The sequence below is a fragment of the Hippoglossus hippoglossus genome, chromosome 11 (genome assembly GCF_009819705.1).
Source record: "Hippoglossus hippoglossus isolate fHipHip1 chromosome 11, fHipHip1.pri, whole genome shotgun sequence".
NCBI classification, from domain to species: Eukaryota; Metazoa; Chordata; class Actinopteri; order Pleuronectiformes; family Pleuronectidae; genus Hippoglossus; species Hippoglossus hippoglossus.
In genome coordinates this window covers 12,659,541-12,683,702 of record NC_047161.1, presented here as the reverse complement: position 1 = coordinate 12,683,702, position 24,162 = coordinate 12,659,541, and the positions used below count along the sequence as shown (strand labels likewise).

At 42.4% G+C, this 24,162-nt stretch overlaps 1 protein-coding gene across 1 annotated transcript; it reads left to right on the top strand.

Moving 5' to 3' along the window:
* The first annotated feature begins 239 nt into the window (after positions 1 to 239).
* dnah3 (dynein axonemal heavy chain 3) lies at positions 240 to 23,088 on the top strand. Its single transcript, XM_034600333.1, has 61 exons — positions 240 to 257; positions 860 to 955; positions 1,051 to 1,232; positions 1,522 to 1,648; positions 1,738 to 1,930; positions 2,051 to 2,246; positions 2,472 to 2,597; positions 3,376 to 3,571; positions 3,673 to 3,852; positions 3,962 to 4,092; positions 4,211 to 4,316; positions 4,419 to 4,597; positions 4,700 to 4,884; positions 5,062 to 5,185; positions 5,465 to 5,618; positions 5,811 to 5,955; positions 6,108 to 6,319; positions 6,457 to 6,548; positions 6,678 to 6,792; positions 6,989 to 7,105; positions 7,780 to 7,959; positions 8,052 to 8,188; positions 8,578 to 8,779; positions 8,960 to 9,052; positions 9,269 to 9,379; positions 9,491 to 9,605; positions 9,691 to 9,889; positions 9,983 to 10,091; positions 10,189 to 10,302; positions 11,038 to 11,214; positions 11,344 to 11,435; positions 11,518 to 11,737; positions 11,860 to 11,994; positions 12,087 to 12,198; positions 12,335 to 12,576; positions 12,728 to 12,828; positions 12,913 to 13,018; positions 13,129 to 13,258; positions 13,355 to 13,591; positions 13,678 to 13,781; positions 13,855 to 14,149; positions 14,258 to 14,437; positions 14,521 to 14,644; positions 14,732 to 14,888; positions 14,981 to 15,124; positions 15,375 to 16,041; positions 16,118 to 16,283; positions 16,368 to 16,584; positions 16,688 to 16,870; positions 16,964 to 17,162; positions 17,254 to 17,767; positions 17,876 to 19,503; positions 19,594 to 19,819; positions 19,911 to 20,155; positions 20,514 to 20,630; positions 20,928 to 21,085; positions 21,336 to 21,503; positions 21,616 to 21,758; positions 21,880 to 22,084; positions 22,361 to 22,498; positions 22,575 to 23,088. The coding sequence occupies exons 1-61, from the start codon at positions 240 to 242 to the stop codon at positions 22,926 to 22,928; spliced, it is 12,018 nt and encodes a 4,005-aa protein (XP_034456224.1). The 3' UTR covers positions 22,929 to 23,088.
* The last annotated feature ends 1,074 nt before the right edge of the window (positions 23,089 to 24,162 follow it).

Here is a 24,162-nt window from a genome sequence, read left to right as displayed (position 1 = left end):
TCTCAGACAGTGTGGCAGCAGTGACAACTGCCCCCACACACTTGGGGCAACTGTGGCAGCTGCCTCCAAACAGTGTGGTGGCAAAGGCTGACAACAAAGGCAGCTGACTCTAAACAGTGTCGCAACAAAGGCAGCTGCCTTAACTTATCAGTGGCAGTTTCCGTTCACACCGGAAGTGCCTCTACGAGTTACTGCTGCCACGATTTGAGCTTGTCCTTACTGCAGAAAAGCTGAGCAACATGGAGCAACTGACACAGGTGACATTAAGCTTGCTTAAATTTGTGAAAACTGTGATTGTGTCAGTTGCAGTTTGAAAATTAACCTTAATAAATGTATTTATGTATATAGAGTTTAGAAAGTGCTTTGACAGTAAAGCAAGAAAAGTAAATAAAAGACAAATTACTGTCAGCAGGATGCAATGTGTCAAGGAGGCCAGACAACCACCTTTAGGTGGTCAGACAGATGGGAGTGATGGGAATTAAATGTATAAATATAGAGCTATGCCACATAAGACCCTATGTATACGTTTTGCATGCAAATTGTGTGCAACTAGAACAATACTGCAGGAAAGGTATGATTGTTATAACATTACAATGAATAAATTATTATCACATTACCATATAACACAACAACGAAACATTTTACAATCTGAGGGTAGATAGAATGTGTTAAAACTCTTCACCACAACATAAGTATTGTATGGATATAAATTGAACCTTTGTCATATTGCCAATGATGAAAATTACATTGCGATAGTTAACAATATTGATTTATTGACCTGCCCTTGTGTAGAAAATAAAAAATTATGAACTCATAAGATAACCCTTTGCCATCCTCTGTGTTTTTGTGTGCGCTACAGATGGAGGATGATTGTGGTCAGAGTCAGAGCAGACGATATCCTTTCCCCCCACGTTTTGTAGCAACTTGTAGCAAAGAACCCTCAGAACTGTATCAAGTAAGGATGTCAATCACTCTATTACATACGTACATGTAAGTTGTAAACCCCTGTGTGCCGCCATCTTTGACATTCACTCTGTTATTTCACCTCAGATGGCCTTGAGGCACAGCAAATACCCACCCATCCTTCAGACCAAGTCTTTGACTGTGGCAGTTCCTTTTAAAGAGCAGCGTCCTAACCGTACTCCGAGTGAGTCTATCGCAAACAACTTCAGCCCCTATGCCCAGCACCTGAGAATTAATAAGCTCCAGAAGAGACGACGCGCCTCAGCAGAGCCTTGTATCCTTTAAAGTTCTCTTCTCACACCGTGTTGCAGGTGACAAAGGGAAGCCTTTCTGAAATTTGATTGTTCTTTACTTTGCTTTCTGGTGATCACTTAATATTGGCCTGGAAACTTCTAAGAATGGATTTTGATCTTAATGAAGCATTTAGCATCTTCACCACTGGGAAGGAGAAATGGAATTAGACCAAAAAGAAGGTAGCTATGCCCTTTAAACAACTAAGTTCATCAATAAATAAGTTTATCTTCCAGCACTTGATCTGAATCGTTCTTTCTTTCACAGGGATACAAGAAACCTTCACCCTCCCAGCAGCCGCCCTATGAGTCCAAAAGAGCAGCTGGATATCATGCACAGCCAAGAGGAGAAGATGAGGGCCACGCAGGCTGAACCTTCTGACAGAGACTTAGAAGCAAGTATCAGCAAATTCAGTTCAGAGCTGATTGGATTATTCTGAGTCTTGTTTTTCTAACACTGATGACCTGGACTTTTCTCACACAGAGGTATGTGTACTACATCACCAATGGTGTCCCCAGTTCAGTGCTGGCCCCACAGCCAGAGCAGCAGATGATGAACATCCTGCGCCTGCTGCCTCCTGACACTGAGGATACATGTAAAAATATCCCGACTTTGAGGGCTGACCTGAAAGAGGAGGTCAAAAGAAATTATGACTTCAGTCTCAAGAAGAGCATAGGTATAAGACAATAGCTCCAGTGATTAATCAATTATTGGCAGCAGTGCTTTATTTTGACACTTAAAGCATACAGTTTGAATTTTTAACCCTGATTTTATAGTCGCTCTTATTCATTCTCAGTGGACTACATTCTGATGGACCCGTCTGAATGCCAGCGACTGTCCATATCCAACATTCCCAGGCCCTTCCCGAGCAGAGTGATTCGTGCACCTGTGCCCTGGGCAGCTAGTTGCACGGAAGCACAAGGTTGGCAAACCCAGCACCTTTTTACTGTCAGTCCCCTCATGGTCCTACTGCAAGATGTCTGGCTAAACAGGTAATACAGACGTGTAATGTACTGTCCATTCAATGAATACCTCATTTCACTGAATGAGTAAATGGGATTGACATAGGAAATGTATACTTCCTCCAGCTGATACTGCTCATATTGCTTTAGAGCTAAATCACAAGAGCTTCTGGCTGCTCCTTGTCACAAGAGATGTGGTGTCAGATACAACGACAAAAGAATGTCCGAATAATAACTAATCATTTCTTACTACAGCTTCTCAGCCTTGAGATTTGTCACACTTGAGGACCTCTTCTCCACCAGCCTCCCCCTCCTGCCATCTGAGTTTGAAGCGTTTGTCCGGAGACAGTGCCAAAACACCAGAGAGGAGCTGAACCAAAAGTGAGTTATGCCATCTCACCAGGTGGTCTGGAAACAGCCAGTCTGTCAGCGAGACTATAAGTGAGACTCAATTAGTGTAGTGTTGTCTGGTTGGTGTATAGGTCTGCAGTGTGTGTGCACAACCAGGACTGCTAATCCTGTTGTAGGTTCAGGCTCAAGGTTTCCACCTTGTCCACTTTGTTAGACCCGTGTCGGGCTGCCTCTTCAGGGGATTACTTTCCATAGCACCTCACTTAAGGATTGCATTGCATCCTTTGTTGAAAACATGTTGTATAGTTAGATCATAGCAGCCCTGTAGAATGTCTGACTGTGTGACTGAAATGTGAACCGTTTTAATTTGTTGAAATTGGCTGCTATTTGTTTATTTTCATGTTTGGAATTTCTACTTGCTTGGATACCAATAGTCCACAGCAGCACGGTTACCCGATGCCAGCCATACTTAATTCAAGGGACATTATGAGTCTCTCTGGGAATGAATAAATGTCCATACGCACCATTAAATAAGTAAAAGACAAAGTGCAGTAACTGGTAAAGGCAGCAGAACTTTTTTCGAGTAGACGTAATATTTTGGCTGTGAAACCAAAAACTATGCAGGTGTTTTTTATGTTATGTGACATAAAAAAATCCATTTCTGAATTTGAGTTCAGTTAAATATGAATATTCTAAATGAGTTTCCACTATGATTTTATGTCACTACACACCCATAGTTGTTTAATAAATTATATTATTATGATAAATTATTATATATGTATACAACTGAACTGAACCCATCCTCTAGGTGGCTGCCTCACTGTGCTACACTGTTTAAGACCTTTGAGGGCCTGTGGTTGTCGCTCATACCCGAGAGTAAACAGGAGGCTCCCGTTTGTGCCCGGGAGTTTTTCGACTGTGCGGCAGCTCTCATGTCATTGCAGCTCCGAAGCCTCGTCACGCAATCATTACATGACCTGCTTTCTTTCTTCACAATACATCAGGTCAGTTAAATGGTTGCTGAAATGATACAGGGTGTATGCAACATGTTGATGCTTCTAAGAATTCAGACTTCACGTATCATTGTCTGCCCTGTGTTTTTAAGGAGGGCAATGACTTTGGAGAGGTTTTTGACGAGATGAAGTACATTCAGACTCAGGTCCTGCTGGTTAAGCTACGGGTTGATGAGCCAGGCATTGACTTTTGTCCAAGCTTCCAGGAATGTTGGGACATCATTCACAGAGCCTTCATGGAAATCATTAAGAGTGCTGAGAAGCTACCAAGGGTACAGCATTCCCTCAGCACCACAAACTACTACATATTAAACAAAGTTGTCTATATTTTGTTTTTTATTCAACCCCTGTAATATGTGCTTCTCGTGCTTGTTTGACCAGGTGGAGTGTTTCCTCTTTCCCGATATCAAGAACTTCTACCTTCGCACCGTCAATCCTGATGAATCGTTGGTTATAAATGTAATCAATGAAGTTGAGAATGTTTTCAACAGGAACACAGTTGGACCCAAAAAGTAATGAAACATCATCTGTATTTATGTGTCTTTGCATTATTATTGTTATTATTATTATTATCACTACTATTATTATTTGTCAAAAATAAATATTTAAACTACATTTCATTTTTTTAAGGTATTTGAATGTGTATCAAAAATACAGCAATCTACTGGACAATACAGAGAATCAGGAGATATCTGTATTCCTCAAAGAGAAGCACTCGTTAGAAGGATCTACCAGGGTAATTAAACCTTTTCTTTCCTTCTAAAATCTACTTTAAACCTTTTCTTCTCTTTCAAGAAGCATTTACTGTCATATCCTATCTCCCCCTTTCAATCTTCAGAAAATCGAGAGCATCAATCTCTTGTGGAAGGAGATCGCCTCACTGCCTCTGACAGTGCCTCTGTCCATGTTTTGTCTGTGTGCTGACAAGCTGAATGAAGACCTGTGCGATCTTGCCGAGAAACTGAAAGACAAGATCGTCACGTTTGAAGTGGAAGAGAACCGAGAGTTAAACATAGGGTAAGAGTGAACTCTGTGGTTCAGCATACTGTATGCATTATCCTGTTTGCATACATTTGAAAAGAGACTCAATGTTAAGTACAAGTTATTGTTCTCTCCCAGGATCTGTCAAAAATATAAGGAGATTATGGAGACTGTCAGAGGCACCCCAGAAACTACAGAGGACTTGGTGTCTCTCAACCAGTACATTAAAACGACCAGTGAAGTGACCATTTACAAGCTGATGGATGAGATTCATGAAGCGTCATACCGCCTCTTCTTCCTCTTGGACTTTGCCACTCTGCCATGTATGTGAAACCTCTCATGGTATCTGCAATTACAGTTGAAAGAAATGACATGTAATGTACACAGACGCTACCACAGATGCAATAGCTAGACCTAAGCCCTATATCCATATGATAGTATGTATCACGAGTGCAAGAAAGCAAATTCCTTATATGTCTCCTTCTCTTCCACTTTTCCAGCTGATGACTTGAGGCTGAACTCCCGAGTTTTCCAGTGGCCCAAACAGATCGTGACTGAGCTTGACGACAGCCAGACTCGTCTGGCCGCAATGAGATCACAGGCTGAGGACTATCTCCAAAAGAGGTTCATGCAAAGGACACTTTCCACACCTGTGGTGCAACCACCATATTTGAACGTAGTGTTTGAAACAAATTTCTTTGTCTCCACCTTCCTTCAACATGAGAACTTTGTGGTGCCAATGTCATATCGACTATGTCCTGTTTTTTACTGTACTTCTTCTCACCTCCCTCTTATAGTATACTGCAAAATATTTGTTTTATTTAATTAAATGTTGTAAATATTAAGCCAATTGTAAAAGCCGACAACTGTAACAACTGCTATATCGCCTTTTGACTGTCTCAGGATATTAGAGTTTGACCAGCGGCTGCAGGAGGTGGACAAGGAGATACAGGCCTTCAAGAAGAAAGAAGTGATGAACATGGAGGAAATAGAAAACAATGTGGAAACCCTCTCTCAAATCACTGCCAACCTTGAGTCTGCTGTCACTGAACTAGAGGTAATAGACACTGCACTAGGACAGTTACAGATGTTTTAGATACCACTAGCGCATGTGTGATTATTGTTCTTTTGAACAATATAGATAACTTTTGTAGTCAACAAAATGCAGGTATTTATTTATCGTGGAAACCATATTTCAGAACTAGTAGGATGGTAGCTTGAAAATAGTAACACAATGTCACTTCTACAGAACATCAACACAGAAGAAACTTTGCTGGAGAAGGAGCAAAGCCAATTCCCAATGCTGCAAACCATGATAGTCAACAAACAGCCATTTGAACAGCTCTGGGGCACAGCCCTGAACTTTCAGAACAAGTCTGAAGTGTGGATGAATGGTAGATAACATTTTTGTTGCCATAGCCACAGTGTGACTGCATTTTATAAGCTCTAGATGGAACAAATCATGACTAGTGGCACGCAGCAAGTGCTAGCAGCATGCACAGTTTTTTTTCACATCGCCGTACTTGCGTTATCATTTCATTCCTAGGTCCTTTCCTGCAACTGGATGCTGAGAAGATCACTGATGAACTGGATATCATGCAAAGGATGATGTATAAACTGGCCAAAACCTTCTCTAGTCTCCCTGGGTCATGTCGTGTGGCCAAAAGCTTCAAAAGCAAGATAGACAAGTTCAGGCTGCACCTGCCCATCCTCATAACCATCTGTAACCCCGGCATCAAAGACCGCCACTGGGAGAAGGTCGAGTTAATATTTTTTGCTTCATTAGATCTTCTGACGCTGATAGAAATCCAGTGCCAGGTTCACTTTGTGTCCTGCATCTCCTGTGATCCATGAAACCATTGTGAATAATTCATGACACTTTGGTCTGCCTACAGATTAGCAGCATTGTGGGTTTTGAAGTCAAACCAGGTGTGAGCAGCTCACTGCTGAATATGTTGGACCTGGGGCTGTCCAAGTTCTCCAACAAGTAATGTCCTTTGTTTACATTGTAGCTTTTTGGAATACATGTAAAGAGCAAAATGAACTCAGAAAGATAAAAAAAAACAGGCCCTGACAGGAAAAAGTGATGGATCTTTTTTTCTTGCCTCTGCCCTAGGATGGAAGAAATGGGAGCGGCAGCCAGTAAAGAGTATTCTCTAGAAAAATCAATGGAGAATATGAAAGCCGAATGGAGCGACCTCTGCTTCTCTTTCTCTCCATACAGAGATACAGTAAGAAAAGCACACACATATTACCACATGCTGCACTTTTACAATAGACTGCTGAAATGTTTAAACACTGTCATTGTTATTTTCTTGTCATTGTTATGCCGGTCATGTTGTCGTCACTGTCTTTAACTCAACTGCCCATGAATTTTCACACCGTACATTGACATTGTACTAAATTCACTTTATTTCTTAATAATAGGGTACAAGTATTTTATCCGCTGTGGATGACATCCAAATGCTCCTGGATGACCACATTATCAAGACTCAGACCATGCGAGGTTCACCTTTCATTAAGCCAATAGAGACTGAATGCAAGGTAAGACATAATTCTTTCAAATTAGACACTGCAGATGAACCATACACAACACTCCTGCTCTATGGTGGATACAGGTGTTTTACTGTCTACATCCTACAGGGAGCTGTGGATGACATTATTGTATAAATGATCATTCTAACATAATATGAGTCAAATGGGTAAAATTCAAAAAACACCTGAGTCTGTGGGATTTTGAGGAACATTTTCTGCGTGGGGCTCTGCCACATAAAGCAATAAAATATCTCATTATACTTGTGTTTTCAATAAGAGGTAGTCTCAGGGGAATGAATCCAAGCATAATTTCATGCCACAAGTAATACAATTTCCTGATCTAAATGAGCACAACCTCAGTTGTGCCATTCCACCACAAAAGCCAAAAGCCATAAAAAAGGCTTGGAGATGATTTTAAGCTGAGTCACAACACAGAAATCCTCTGAATCCGTTTTATCATTTTAAAATTGAACAGACCTGGGTTCATTTGGTTTAATTGTACATTTGTTCTGTATTGCATTTCTTTCTCCATTCTCCTATTTCATATATTTGTGTGTTTTTGTTCAGTTCATTGACCATATTATCTTTTGTGTGATTGTTGAAGCATTTTGTAAACTCTCCCTTAGAAATGCTAACACACAACTATAAGATGACAGCTGTTATAATGTGGTTTCTCACCTCAGCTATGGGAGGATAAGCTGCTGAGTATGCAGGACATCCTGGACTCCATGCTTCAGTGTCAGTCTACTTGGCTCTACCTCGAGCCCATCTTCAGCTCGGAGGACATCATTGCTCAGATGCCTGAAGAGGGACGGAAGTTTGGCATTGTGGACGGCTACTGGAAGGATATCATTGCAGAGGCCGTAAGATCCTCTTGACACACAGTTTCTTGTTGTAGTTCACTTGAATGGATCTCATGTACTTCACGTTGACTTCTTTGTTCACTCTAACCCAGGTGAAAGATACGCACGTGCTGGTGGCCACAAGCCAGACTAACATGCTGGCACGCCTGCAGGAGTCCAATGTGTTCCTAGATGACATCCAAAAAGGACTCAATACCTACCTGGAAAAGAAGAGGCTATATTTCCCAAGGTTTTATTCCCATTACAAACAGTTATACGACTAATAATCATTTAAACTATTTTGTTTGTAAGCTGTTGAAGAAGATTTGCTCTAGCGTTGTGAGTTTATTGGTATTGTTTCACTATCCCAAAATGTGTATTTTCTTCCTCAAAGCCAAATCGCTACGAATCTACTCAAAGCTTCTCAAATTATATATACTCATCATTGAAGTCTTCAGTTAAAGTAACAAGGTGTTAGTTTGTGACAAAATTGCACAACTGCTTTTACATACTCATGACTGCATGAGAGATACATGTCCAAACCGACTGCTTTAAAACATAGGTGACAACTTTCAGGGTCTTGCTGAGTGTCTGCGTCAGTTTCCTCCGTCTTCTTCATCCTCATCGTTTTTTCCCCAGGTTCTTCTTCCTCTCGAACGACGAGCTGCTGGAGATTTTGTCTCAGACCAAAGACCCCCTGTGTGTGCAGCCTCACCTGAAGAAGTGTTTCGAGGGCATCGCCAAACTGGAGTTCACCGAGGACATGGCGATCACTGGCATTGTCAGCTCTGAGAAGGAGACTGTGCCCTTCACAGATAAGATCTACCCAGCCGAAGCCAATGTAAACAACGGACAGATTTGGTTAATTATCTCAATAGTTCTCACATTATTTCACATATTTTCATGTTAAATGGATGTATATGTTATATATATATATATATATATATATATCGTTAGAAAATAGTTACTGGAGATAACATGGTGAACAACATGTGTTGGACTGTTTTCATTTTATTTTCAGGGTATGGTGGAGAAGTGGCTTCTGCAGGTGGAGAACCTAATGCTGAAGAGTGTTCGACATGTCATCCATCAGGGAGTGACTCAATATTCAGAGGTATTATTTCTATGTATCACTTTATTTTTTAATCTGATGATGATGTTGATATGGTATAACTGATACCATATTTTGGTTATTACTGGAATGCTATGATTTTTATGAGGATGGAGTTTTTTTTTAGCAGAATTAATATGTAGAGTGATAAAAAATGAATGTTTATCATTACTCTTTGTTCTTTTGTAATTAATTAATGTTGTCGTTTCTTTTCCGTAGGTGCCCAGAAAGGAGTGGGTGTTGCAGTGGCCGGGCCAAGTAGTCATTTGTGCTTCCTCCATCTTTTGGACAGCTGAAGTGTCTGAAGCCATCCAGAACAACTCCCTGCCTGTCAGTCTTTATTTGAACTTCCACTGACTTTTGAAAGACAACTTGTAAAATTACCATATATTGCATTTATTATACTGTAGTCTAATATGTTTACTCCCTTTAATTCCAAAGGCCTATGTAGAGAAGTGTAACAACCAGATTTCTGACATCGTGGAGCTAGTACGTGGGAAGCTCTCTGGAGGAGCAAGAATGACCCTCGGTGGCCTTACTGTGATCGATGTTCATGGTAATAATCCAAATATCAAATATCCTGGCAAAACCGTTAAAAGGATAACGTGTATTCATCTAATCCAAATCTTTTCTTGGCCAAGCTCGAGACGTGGTGGCCCAACTGGCAGAGGACCGCATCTCCACGCTGAATGATTTTGCCTGGATTTCTCAGCTGCGTTACTTCTGGGAGGGTGGTGATGTGATGCTCCGCATGATCACTACATGCCTGAAATATGGCTACGAATATCTAGGAAACTCCTCTCGTCTGGTCATCACGCCACTCACAGACCGCTGCTACAGGTATAGTTAGTTCTTTTTACCTGTCGATGGAGAGCTGCAAAAATAAAGGTAGTACCAACGATCTTCATCTTCTCATTTGGTTAAATGCCACAGAACTCTAATGGGGGCTCTGAAGTTGAACTTAGGAGGAGCTCCTGAGGGTCCTGCAGGAACTGGCAAGACTGAGACCACGAAAGATCTGGCTAAAGCTTTGGCTAAACAGGTATACCAAAGCTGTTATCAGTAAAACACTGATCTGTACAGTGTGTTTTACTTAGTTTTTTCATTGTTCTGACATTACACCTGTTGTTTGGTTCTAGTGTGTGGTTTTTAACTGTTCCGATGGGCTGGACTACAAGGCCATGAGTAAGTTCTTCAAAGGACTTGCTCAGTCTGGAGCCTGGGCCTGCTTTGATGAGTTCAATCGGATTGAGGTGAGCTCTACCATTGTTACAGCAATCAAAACTGTGTATATGTTAAATTTTACCCAAACAAGTTTTATATACACAGTGGTGTAAGATTAATACATAAATATCTGATTAATTAGGGCCCGAGCACCTCCGGTGGGAGGCCCTATTGTATTTCGAAGGATTTGTATTTCCCTTTTGGGGCTTTTTCAGGGCCTAGACATGCTCAAATTGTTACCAAAGTTTGCAGGGAATTCAAAACCCCAAAAAGTAATTGTATTCTGGAGTAATTTGAAATGGGCGTGGAAAAATGGCTCAACAGCGCCATCTAAGGAAAAGCCCCTCAGTTAGCTTTCACCGATCTTCACAAAAATCGTAGCCCAGGTGTATCATGACAAGACAAACAAAAAAGGTCAGAGGTGCAATTGGAAAAAAGCAACAGGAAGCCCGCCATTTTGACTTTAGTGGCCATATTGGCCTTTTTCCACATTTTTACAATACTTATAGTTTTTAAGCAATTCAATCTTTAGAATAATAAATATGATTTAATGTGTGAAATATATTTTAGTTCCATGTAAATTAATGATCAAGATCGATGGCTGTTTATCATTATTTTCATTTCTCAGTCACATTTGGTCACATTGCAATTATCAACTCAAACTCAAAGCTTTGTTTTATGAATGTATTGTGATCATTTATTACAGTTTATTGCAAAACCTTCACAAAAATCTCTTTTACCCAACATGTTTTTATGGGTCACAGGTGGAGGTGCTGTCTGTGGTGGCTCAGCAGGTCCTCTGTATACAACAGGCCATTGCCAAGGACCTGAAGACCTTCCTTTTTGAGGGGACAGAGCTGTCACTCAACCCAACCTGCTCTGTCTTCATCACCATGAACCCTGGTTATGCTGGCCGGGCCGAGCTTCCTGACAACCTGAAGGTACATCATTGTAGCACTAAATGGATCCACCTGTAATGAGAAATATGCAACAAGTAAGAAAGTTAAATATTCTGCTGTTGACAATAAAATGCTGAGAATGGACGTACACCCGTCAATCCTCTCTTGTAGGTTCTTTTCCGCACAGTGGCTATGATGGTTCCAGACTATGGTCTCATTGGCGAAATCTCACTATACTCCATGGGCTTCATTGAATCTCGCAGGTATGAATAGAAAATGTCCTTTTTACGAAATATTTAGTTTAGTTCATAAAACAAACAAAAATCTTTCAAATTTCATTGACAGTCTGTCCCAGAAGATTGTGGCCACCTACCGTTTGTGCTCCGAGCAGCTGTCCTCCCAGCACCACTATGACTACGGTATGCGAGCTGTGAAGTCTGTGCTGACGGCAGCAGGGAACTTGAAGTTGAAGTACCCGGAGGAGAACGAGAGCGTGCTGTTGCTCAGGGCACTGATGGACGTCAACATGGCCAAGTTTCTCGCGCAGGATGTTCCTCTGTTTCAGGTGACACATTTTATACAAAAGGACCTGAAGACCTTCCCAGCAAGTGTTTGTTTACTTTTTCTACACGTGCCTCAGTTGGTTTACTAATTATTCTGTTGAAATCTTCATCTGCTGCCCCACAGGGTATCATCTCTGATCTATTCCCAGGGATTGTCCTTCCAAAGCCAGACTATGATCTCCTCCTCAAGGCTCTCAATGACAACATCGCTAAGCTCAACCTTCAGCCTGTCCCATGGTTCATTGGCAAAATTATCCAGGTACTAAGGAGGAGCTTAACAATCATAAACATTGATTGGCTAGTTGTTATACTTCAACCAAATAAGTGTACTGTGATTTTCTCTATGTGTAGGTGTATGAGATGATGTTGGTACGCCATGGCTTTATGATAGTAGGGGAGCCTCTTGGAGGAAAAACGTGTGCGTATAAGATCCTTGCTGCTGCCCTTGGAGACCTTTACAAAGGTAGTGTATTACTTTTTGATCCTAACAAGTCAATAATACACAACTTTTGTTTAATAGATATAATTTAATTTATAGCTTTTACTGTTTTGTTATTAGTTTGTATCATTGTTTATTCCCTCTAATTCTCATCATTTAGCCAATCTGATGGATGAGTTTGCTGTGAACTACTGCATCATCAACCCAAAGTCCATCACCATGGGACAACTGTACGGCTGCTTCGATCCTGTCAGCCACGAGTGGTCTGACGGTGTCCTGGCCACCTCCTACAGGGATCAGGCCATCTCCACCTCAGAGAATCGACAGTGGATCGTCTTTGATGGGCCCATTGATGCTGTCTGGATTGAGAACATGAACACTGTGCTGGACGACAACAAGAAGGTATTACCCGTTTTGATGACTTCGTCGTTTAAAAACAGATTATCATGACATTGTGGGTATTGTGTGAATATTCACGATATGTATAGGCTTTACCTTTTGATTTAGCACAGTCAAATGAGAATCCTGTCTTATTGTCTCGTTTTGCCGCTAGCTTTGTCTGATGAGCGGTGAGATCATCCAGATGAGTGCCAAGATGAGTCTGATCTTTGAAACTGCTGACCTGGAGCAAGCCTCTCCAGCTACCGTCAGTAGGTATGTGAATCAGATAAATATATTCTGAAACCTTTATTCAAAGTTAGTGTATTTTTTTTTTTACATGTAACCTTATGTCTGAAGGTGTGGAATGATCTACATGGAACCTCACCAGTTGGGCTGGACTCCTCTCAGAGACTCTTACATGAACACTCTGCCTGAAAGCCTGAACTCTGAACACAGAGAGCTGGTGAAATGACACACATGCACAATTGGCTCATTGAGGCCTTTTATGTCTCTTTTCTTATGATCTCATATGATGTGTCTGAATTCTGTTTGTTTGGTCTTAACATCCCACAGATATTGGACATGTTTGAGTGGTTAGTTCAGCCGTGTCTGGACTTTATAGACAGGGAGTGTCGCTTTGTCATACATACATCTCCCATCCACTTGGCCTATAGTCTAATGAGGCTCTATACCTGCCTGTTGGGTTAGTAATAATTACATTTCATTGATCATTTATTGAACAATCAATGCATTTTTTTCTCAGTGTGTTTGTTGACGTTCATGTCTTCTGTATGGCTAGATGAAATTTCTGCATCAGGAACGGATGGCGCACAGGATCTGTCCGGTATGCAGACAACCATGTGGCTGCAGGGACTGTTTCTGTTTGCGGTGGTGTGGACTCTGGGTGGAACCATCACTGGGGACAGTCGCAAGAAGTTTGATATCTTCTTCCGCAATCTGATCATGGGCTCGGATGATCAACACCCTCGGCCGACGAGTGTCACACTTAAAAAGAACAACATGTTTCCTGAGAGAGGTCAGAAAATGTCCACAATAATGATGTATTATATATAGTTATCTCAATTGAAATATTTGCTTTAATGCATATTTTGTTTTCTGTAGGCACTGTCTATGACTACTACTTCCATAAAGAGGGGCAAGGACAGTGGAACGTATGGACTGATTCAATCTCAAATGCAGAGAACGTCATCCCAGCCGGAGCCAATGTAAGAATGTTTAGGTCACGGAGGTTTCTGCTGCAGGCCATGATTCCTTTAACAATTTTTTTTTCTCTGCCAGGTGTCAGATCTCATCATTCCAACCGTGGAGACAGCGCGTCAGCTCTTTTTCCTGCGGACCTACCTTGCGCATGAAGTACCCACGCTTTTTGTGGGGCCCACCGGCACAGGCAAATCTGTCATCAACCAAAGCTTCTTGGTAGAGCTGCCTAAGGAGAAGTACACGCCTAATTGTATCAACTTCTCAGCCCGCACCTCAGCCAATCAGAGCCAAGATATCATCATGGCAAAGCTGGACCGAAGAAGGAAGGGCGTGTTTGGACCTCCTGTGGGAAAGAAGTGTGTCGTCTATGTTGGTAATTACTTAATAGTATTATTGAAAGAGGATATCACACGAGAGTAAGTGTGTAAGTGTTATTAATTTTAATGTCCAGATCAAAGGTAAAGTTACCCCTTTTCCACAGATGACCTGAACATGCCAGCTAAAGAAATCTATGGTGCCCAGCCCCCAATTGAACTGCTCAGGCAGTGGATTGACCACCGACACTGGTATGACAGGAAGGACACCTCCAGACTGAACATAGTGGATGTGCTGTTTATGTCCGCAATGGCGCCTCCTGGTGGTGGGAAGAATGACATTTCAGGTATGTTGAAATAATAGGTTAGGGACTTTGGTGGAGGAAGCAGCACTTAAACTTTGATTAATTTTTTTTTTTTTAAATGCCAGGCCGCTTAACTCGTCACTTGAACGTCGTCTCTATCAACTGCTTTGAGGACGAAACACTGACAAAGATCTTCAGCTCCATCACTGATTGGCATTTCGGCAAAGGGTTTGATGCCTCTTTCAGCAGGTAACTGATATATTTTTTAACATTGTACAATAGAGGAATGCTATGAATTATCTTTGTTCCAAATGCATATTTTGCTTCATGTCCCAGGCTAGGTAAGATCATGATCCAGGCCACGATGGCAGTCTATAAGGACACCATCGACAGCTTCCTGCCCACCCCCTCTAAATCCCACTACATCTTTAACCTGCGAGACTTTGCTCGAGTCATACGTGGTGTACTCCTGACTCCACACACACACATGCAGGTAAGAGCGGAAAAAATAGGGGAAATGTTTAAACAAATTGTTGGGAATTGATCTAACATCTCTTCTTCATATATTTTGTCCATTAATGTCAGGATGGAGACAAACTGATCCGCCTGTGGATCCACGAGGTTTACCGTGTTTTCTACGACAGACTCATTGACCACAGCGACAGAGAGATGTTCTTTGGCATTGTCAAAGAGAGGACCAAGAACTATTTTGATCTGAGTGTTGAAAAGGTGCGTACGTACACATAAACACACACGCACACCTGTTTCTCTTTTGTATGTGATTCATTTTTGCACAGGATCCCTGACAACTACATGTAATGAACTTTAAGTCAGCTACTGAGCAGCACTGCAGGCACAAAGCTTTTAAAAACACTAAACAATTGGTTGGAGAAGCTGCTACCTTGTGTAATGTAGTGATGTTAAGATTAAATACTGTAGCTCTTGTGTTTAATCCTAAATCTCTTCTATCCTTATCCAGCTCCTGAGTCATCTCAGCCCAGATGGCAATGTGGTGGATGAGAGCATCCGTAGCTTGCTCTTTGGTGACTATGGCAAGCCTGATTCGGACACTAAGGCCTACGATGAAATCACAGACTTGCAAGCTCTGCAAGAAGTGATGGAGTTTTACCTGGACGAGTACAATAACCTCAGCAAGACGCCCATGTCTCTTGTTATGTTCAAGTTTGCCATCGAGCACATTTCCCGCATCTGCCGCGTGCTGAAACAAGACAACGGACACCTTCTGCTCGTTGGCATTGGTGGCTCAGGGCGTCAGAGCGCCACCAAGCTGGGCACCTTCATTAATGATTACATCTTGTTCCAGATTGAGCTGACCAAAAACTACAGCCTGTCAGACTGGCGTGATGACCTCAAAATAATAATGCTTAAAGCAGGCATCGAGGGCAAGAGCTTAGTGTTCCTGTTTAACGACAGCCAAATTAAGGATGAGGCCATGTTGGAAGACGTCAACATGCTGCTTAACACCGGTGATGTGCCGAACATCTTTGCTGCTGATGAACGTGCTGATATCATTGACAAAATGCAGGGAATCGCTCGGATGGAAGGGAAAAAGATCGATGCAACTCCACTCTCAATGTACAACTTCTTTATCGACCGTGTGAAGGCCAACCTTCATATTGTACTAGGTAGGTAGGAACATGTCTCGTTTTTCTTTTCAAGTTTTACAAAGTTGTTGTAACTGTGAATCGTTGTGTTCCACAGCCATGAGCCCCATCGGCGACGCATTCAGAAACCGTCTTAGGATGTTCCCCTCCCTTATCAACTGCTGCACCATCGACTGGTTTCACGAGTGGCCAAATGATGCTCTGGAGATGGTGGCCCACAAGTTCCTCGAAGATGTGGAAATGGAGAGTGAAATCAAACTAGAGTAAGGACATAAATAAGTAAATAGTACTTCCAGCTGCTTAACACTGTGCAGTTTGCCCACACGTTGTTTTTATCCTTGCCACAGGGTGGTGGAGATGTGCAAGACCTTCCAGATGAGTGTTGTGGAGATGTCGGAAAAGTATTTCTCCAGATTGAGGAGACACAACTATGTCACGCCCACCTCTTACCTTGAACTCATCCTCACCTACAAGACTCTGCTTACAGCCAAGAGGAATGAAGTTGACTCTGTGAGGAACCGCTACATCATCGGTCTCCAGAAACTGGACTTTGCTGCATCCCAGGTGAATTATCCCTTAAAGTAAATTCACCATGAATGTTAACTTGTTTGTCCGACTAAATTAATTGTATTGATACATCCCTAAGATCATTTCATAATGTTTACAGGTATCAGTGATGCAGCTGGAGCTAACAGCTTTGCAGCCAGAGCTCATCAAGACCTCAGCTGAGACAGATAAAATGATGGTTAAGATCGAGGCAGAAACAGTTGAGGTGGACGCCAAGAAAGAACTAGTGTCTGCAGATGAGAAAGTGGCCAATGACGCAGCAGCAGCAGCGCAAGCCATTAAGGTATAGCAATGGCATATTTTGCTTATCAGAAAGCATTTTGCATTTTGTAGCTATGTACATATTTAGAGATTGATTATACCACTTGTCTTTCAGGATGATTGTGAGGGAGACCTGGCAGAAGCACTGCCTGCACTGGCAGCTGCCCTGTCAGCCCTGGACACCTTAAAACCTTCCGACATTACAGTAGTTAAGTCGATGCAGAACCCACCAGGTCTAGTCAAACTAGTCATGGAGTCTATCTGTATCATGAAGGGCATTAAACCTGAGAGAAAACCGGATGCTAGTGGCTCAGGTAAAATATTTTAAGCTTTGAATGAATCTTCGTAATGCATAGTGTGCAGTAATGTTTGTAAGATTGAGTACATCAAGTGTTTGTGTTACAGGTAAGATGGTTGATGACTACTGGGGCCCTTCCAAGAAACTCCTGGGAGACCTGAAATTTTTGGATGGCCTCAAAACCTACGACAAAGACAACATCCCTGCTGCCAACATAAAGAAAATCAGAGATAAGTTTATCAACAACGAGGACTTCCAGCCCTCTGTTATTAAGAATGTCTCCTCGGCTTGCGAGGGCCTCTGTAAATGGGTGCGGGCGATGGAAGTGTATGAGCGCATATCCAAAGTCGTGGCCCCAAAGAAGGAGAGGTTGAAGCAAGCGGAGGAGGAGCTGTCGGTACAGATGGCAATGTTGTCAGTGAAGAGGGCTGAACTGAAGGAAGTAGAGGACAGACTGCAGAGCTTGAATGATGACTTGGCGGCCATGATTAAGAAGAAGAAAGAGTTGGAAGAGAACATTGAGCTGTGTTCTGAGAAGCTGATCAGGGCAGAGAAGCTGATTGGAGGACTGGGAGGAGAGAAGGACAGGTGGACCGAGGCTGCAAGGCAACTAGGGATTAGGTAATTCAAAACATACTTATCATGCAGGTTCATGTATTAATGATGATGTGTGATGTAGTGTTCCTGAAGTTTAACATAAATCATATTGGTACTATTTTCCCTCTGCAGATACACCAACCTGACAGGTGACATACTCCTCTCTTCAGCATCTGTATCTTACCTTGGGGCTTTTACAGTAGATTACCGCAAAGAGTGTCAGGAACAGTGGCACGTCCTTTGCCAAGAGAAGAAAATCCCCTGCATGGAGGACTTCACCCTAAGCAGCACCCTGGGTAACCAGGTGGCCATCAGGGCGTGGCAGATCGCTGGGCTGCCAGTCGACTCCTTCTCAACAGACAATGGTATCATTGTGTTTAACTCCCGTCGCTGGCCCCTAATGATTGACCCTCAAGGTCAGGCCAACAAGTGGATCAAGAACATGGAGAAGGCAAATAAGCTCACTGTCATCAAAATGTCAGATGAAAACTATGTGAAAGTTTTGGAGAACTGCATTCAGTTTGGTACTCCGGTTCTTCTGGAGAATGTTGGAGAGGAACTTGATCCTGTGCTTGAGACTCTGCTGCTGAAGCAAACCTTCAAACAGCAGGGTGTGGAGTACATGAAAATAGGAGAGAATACTGTGGAATATTCTAAAGACTTTTCGTTCTACATGACCACTGGACTGAGGAACCCTCACTATCTTCCTGAGGTGGCTGTCAAAGTCTGTCTGCTGAACTTTATGATCACTCCCCAGGGTTTACAGGACCAGCTTTTAGGGCTTGTAGTGGCCAAAGAGAAACCTGAGCTGGAAGAGAAGAAGAACCAGCTCATTCTGGAGAGTGCTGCCAACAACAAGCAGCTGAAAGAAATCGAGGATAAGATCCTGAAAGTGCTCTCTTCCTCTGAAGGGAACATTCTGGAGGACGAAACAGCAATTAAGGTCCTGTCTTCTTCCAAGATTCTCTCAGAGGAGATATCTGAGAAGCAAAAAATTTCCAGTGTCACTGAGAAAGAGATCGATGACACTCGCATGGGCTACCGTCCTGTGGCTGAGCACTCGTCCATCCTGTTTTTCTGCATCTCAGAATTGGCCAACATCGAGCCTATGTACCAGTACTCCCTCACCTGGTTCATCAACCTCTACGTGTATTCCATCTCCGAGAGCGTAAAGAGTGATGATTTGACCGAGAGAATCGACAAGATTGTGGAGTACTTTACCCTCTGCATCTACAATAACGTGTGCCGCTCACTTTTTGAGAAGGATAAGCTGCTCTTCTCCCTGCTGCTCACCATAGGCATAATGCAGGGTAAGGGCCAGGTTGATGACCAAGTCTGGCGCTTCCTCCTGACAGGTGGCGTTGCGTTGGACAACCCTTATCCCAACCCTGCTACAGAGTGGCTGTCTGACAAATCTTGGTCCGAGATTGTCAGGGCCTCTAAACTTCCAAACCTGGATGGTTTCTTTGAACACGTCCAAGAGCACATCTCCAAATGGAAGAAGATTTATGATTCAGGACAGCCCCATAAAGAGCAGTTGCCTGACCAGTGGAGTGAGTTGGTGGGGATGGACCGAATGGTTGTGATCAGATGCTACAGGCCAGATAAGCTGGTTCCAGCAGTGCAGGATTTTATAGTAGACAACATGGGACAGGCTTACATCGAACCACCAACCTTTGACCTGGCAGGGAGCTACAAAGACTCCAACTGCTGCTCTCCTCTCATCTTTATTTTGTCGGCGGGATCTGATCCAACTGCAGGTGATTAGCCAAAGACCTTTTCCTAATCTACTAATTCATTTATTTTTGATTTGAAAAAGTCAATAATGTATCCTTGCCGTGTTCCTTCAGGTCTGCTGAAGTTTGCTGATGACGTAGACATGGGGGGCGGTAAGACCGAAACCATTTCCCTCGGGCAGGGACAGGGACCCATAGCAGCTGCGATGATCGCCAAAGCCATCAAAGAGGGGAACTGGGTGGTACTTCAGAACTGCCACCTGTGCACCAGCTGGATGCCCGCTCTGGAGAGGATCTGTGAGGAATCAATCACCCCAGAGAACACACACCCTAACTTTAGGTAACAGATTCTACACAGCGAACTTCCCTGAAAACCGTCTTTCTTTCATGGTGAGCATGCTAAAGCCAAGCATCTTTACCTTTCTTCCCAGGTTGTGGTTAACCAGTTATCCGTCCGACAAGTTTCCAGTCAGTATCCTGCAGAATGGACTGAAGATGACCAATGAGCCCCCTAAAGGAATAAGAGCCAACTTGCTGCGCTCTTACCTGAGTCACCCCATCTCCGACCCCGCCTTCTTTGTCAGCTCCAAGAAACAAGACATCTGGCAGAAGCTCCTGTTTGGTCTCACTTTCTTCCATGCACTGGTACAGGAAAGGAGGAACTTTGGACCTCTGGGTAAGACATATAATACATTTATCTGCTATTAAAGCCTTTACATATTTTATTTTGAAGCATTTTCTGCAAATCGGAGTCTGCTTATCATAGCTTTAATCCATATTTGTTCTAAATACCCTGTTGCTCTTTTTTTATTTTGTTTTATTCTACAAAAGGCATAAATAAAATGTGGAAAAAATGTGTGGGGTGTGGTAGAACCCAAATGTAACCAAAAATATAATACAAAACTAAAATTAAACAAAATCTTCAATATAGTTTATATATTAGTATGAAAGAGAAAATTATTATGTTTTCTAAGTCATATTAGTATAACGGAGAAAAATAAACCCTTACCCTATTTTCTCCATTCTCTCTTCAGGTTGGAATATTCCCTACGAGTTCAATGAGTCTGACCTGAGGATCAGCATGAGGCAGATCCAGATGTTCCTGGATGAGTATGCTGAGGTTCCACTGGCAGCCCTCACATATCTTACAGGTGACAAAGCTGTTTACACAGCAGGCCATTTATTTGCACCAGTGACATGGGCAGTAAAGTGATATCCTCAGTTTTTAGAGTTAATATTATTAGAATTTATTACATTTCTAAAAAAAAATTCTCATAGTAAGTTTCCAAGTCACAGCTCATACAATGTGGTCAGTGACCTTTGTCTATGGTTCTCTCTTTACATTGACGTCTAACATGATTCAAAACTTGAATTATAACCTGTCAGTAAGCATCACATAAATATCCCCTCCTCTTTGGTTTTGATGATTGCTTTTATTCTTTTCAAAGGTGAATGCAACTATGGAGGCAGAGTGACAGATGACAAAGACAGACGACTGCTGCTCTCGCTTCTCTCCATCTTCTACAGTTGGGAGGTGATAGAGCAGGAAAGCCATCTCCTGTGTGAGGGAGATCTGTATTACGTCCCAGCTCATGGCCCCTATCAGGTATTATCTCTGCTAAGTTCTTAATTAATGATACAGTGTGCAGCTGCCAAGTCCAACATTAATAAACAATAAAAAAACACAGCAGTATGGTGATTTCAGTTCACCCACTATACAGTATTTGTCAGGAATTAAATCTAGGGGGGGGGTTAGGGTTCCCACTGTTGAAGATTAGTGTCATAAATTAAGTAATCCTATAAACATCCTATCTGATATAGAAATTCATTTTATCCAATGACATTCTTTATTCCAGACATACGTGAAGTACATTCGCAATCTGCCGATTTCTGCCGATCCTTGCGTGTTTGGACTCCACAGCAATGCTGACATCACAAAGGATAATCAAGAGACCAATCAGCTTCTGGATGGAGTTCTATTAACTCTGCCCAGGCAGATGGGAGGCGGGGCTAAGTCTCCTCAGGTTTGCACCGCAAGCAGACAGACCTTTTTGGCTTGTTTCCCAGAGGAAACAGTGTGTGTGTAAACGTGTTGTCTGATATACAACCTTCATCTGTCTTCTGTTGATATTGTAGGAAGTCGTGGATGAGCTTGCAGAGGACATCCTGTCGAAGCTGCCAGCTGACTTTGACGTAAAGATGATAATAGAGAAATACCCTGTCACGTATGAGGAGTCTATGAATACTGTTTTGAGGCAGGAAGTAATCCGCTTCAACAGGTACGTGTGTTGCTGTGTAATCAACAATTCAGCTTGCAAAATACTTTAATTATGACTAATTCAAATGTTCATCCGTATGTCTGGATGCTCCTGATTCTGAGTCACTCTCTCTTCCTGTCAGACTCACACATGTGGTGCGGGTCAGCCTGGTGAACATCCAGAAAGCTTTGAAGGGCCAGATTGTTATGTCTGCAGAGCTCGAGAACATCTTTAACAGCATGCTGGTGGGCAAGGTGCCCGCCACATGGGCAGCCAAGTCGTACCCCTCTCTCAAGCCAATGGGGAGCTACGTGTGCGATCTATTAGCCAGACTGCAGTTCCTACAAGTAAGAATTATGGCTCTTTCAGGTCACACAGACCTTGAATCAAAAGAACACATTTAGAATCTGACTGGAAATATCGACAAAACACATACTTAGTATTTAAAGACAAAATGCAAGCCTCATAATCTACATGTATAAGAATAAACTCCTCTCTAAATATAGCACAAGATAATTCTATAAATTTAGGTGACGCAGCACTTAATGTCTAGACCATGAATGACGTTGCTTGTTTTCAATATGCTCATAACTATAGATGTGCTTGAATGTGTGTTTTAACAGGACTGGATAGATGACGGCCCGCCTACAGTCTTCTGGCTCTCTGGTTTTTACTTCACGCAGTCATTTCTAACTGGAGTGTCTCAGAATTTTGCCAGGAAGTACACCATCCCCATAGACTTCATTGGCTTTGAATTTGAGGTACGAAATTTCTACTTTTCTCAGTACTTTCCCAATCATAGGTATTTTTTGAGTAATACTCTGCATCGTTTACCAGGTGACCAAAGCGGAGACCCACATGGACGAGAAGCCAGAGGATGGAGCCTACGTTAAGGGCCTTTTCATGGAGGGTGCACGCTGGGACAGGGAGAACATGGTCATTGGAGAGTCCCTCCCCAAGATCCTCTTTGACTCTATACCCATCATCAAGCTCAGACCCGGTGTGATGGCCGATTTCAAACATGAGAACCTCTACGTTTCTCCCGTGTACAAAACCAGCGCTCGTAGAGGGACCCTGTCCACCACAGGCCACTCCACCAACTACGTCATGTCCATCGAGCTGCCCTCTGACAAGCCAGAGAAACACTGGATCAACCGTGGGGTGGCATGCCTCTGCCAGCTGGATGACTGAGATACAGCTGTTTCTGAAATGTTTCTATATGCCAAAGAGATTCATGTCCTTTAATGACCGGAACTGTCTGTGACCGGAATCTTTTATGACCTTTCAATGACTTATTGACTGTCCGAGGACTTGTTTTTTGTTTGCTCTATCTTCAAAGGAAACTTATACAAATCAATTTTCTGTGTCTTAATTTGTGTCTCAAACTGCGCCTACAGAACCAGTCTGAACTGGCTCAGACAACAGCCTCAGTTCTCCTATATAAGATGCTTGCATTTGACTGTTCTCCATCAACACTCTTGAGATCCCTGTGACTCTCTGTGTTGATCCTTTCTGCAGAAAGCTCTCAATAAAATACACAAATTTGGTAATACGGCCTCTTGTATTTTCAGATTTCCATCACAGTTTAAGACTTCCTCCACCACGGTTGAAATTAAAATAGTCAGAATCTATTTTCTCAATGCAAATCGCAGAATTGAGACACAGGTCCAGCAGCAATGTGTTCTCAAGGTAAACACTAGATAGCAGCAAAGGCACATCAGTATATACCACACGTGTCTCATCCTTTGACAGAGGTGAAGAGTATATGAGGGGTGGCTGACCCACAAATCAAAGTCTTTCCTTGTGTTATTACACCTAAATATGAGATATAGTCTGAAAACAAAGAAAGGTCAGAGATCTATAGATGATTTTAACATTTTAGAGGTTAGAATGAATAGTTGACCAGTGATGATACCGCAGTAAGATCTGAAAAAAGATCTATATACAATAGGAAAATATGGTTTTGTGCATGTTTGTGTAGCTGAAATATGACGCTATAAACAACAAGTATTTCTTATGGGAAATAAATGTCTTCATTTTGAGAAACGGTGCCTGCTGGAACATAAACTTTGTGAACTTGGTGTAAATGACACCGTTTCGAGTCTAATTTGAATGTCGGGGATTACGGACACTTGGATGACACCACAGGAGCGGTATAGAGGCATGTTTATATCCGTCGTTTTTTTACGTTTAAAGAAGAGGTCGCCATTTACTCCAATTGTATTGGATTTGGCTTCAACATTGTTTACCCCTGAAACCCTGAAAGTGTTGTGTGGACCCAAACACTTCACCCAGCCCTCCATCGGCATAGTGGTGAGTAGATAATGAGTGGATTTTCATTTTTGGGTGAACTACCCCTTTAATGTGTTTACATGCATTCGGTCAATCATTCAAAAATGCTCTTGTTAGTATAAGTAATTCATGA

Coding starts and splice junctions, on each gene's coding strand:
- dnah3 (XM_034600333.1), top strand. Junction 14,438..14,520: donor TGGGAAGAATGACATTTCAG/GTATGTTGAAAT, acceptor TTTAAATGCCAG/GCCGCTTAACTCGTCACTTG. Junction 21,086..21,335: donor CAGCTCATGGCCCCTATCAG/GTATTATCTCTG, acceptor TCTTTATTCCAG/ACATACGTGAAGTACATTCG.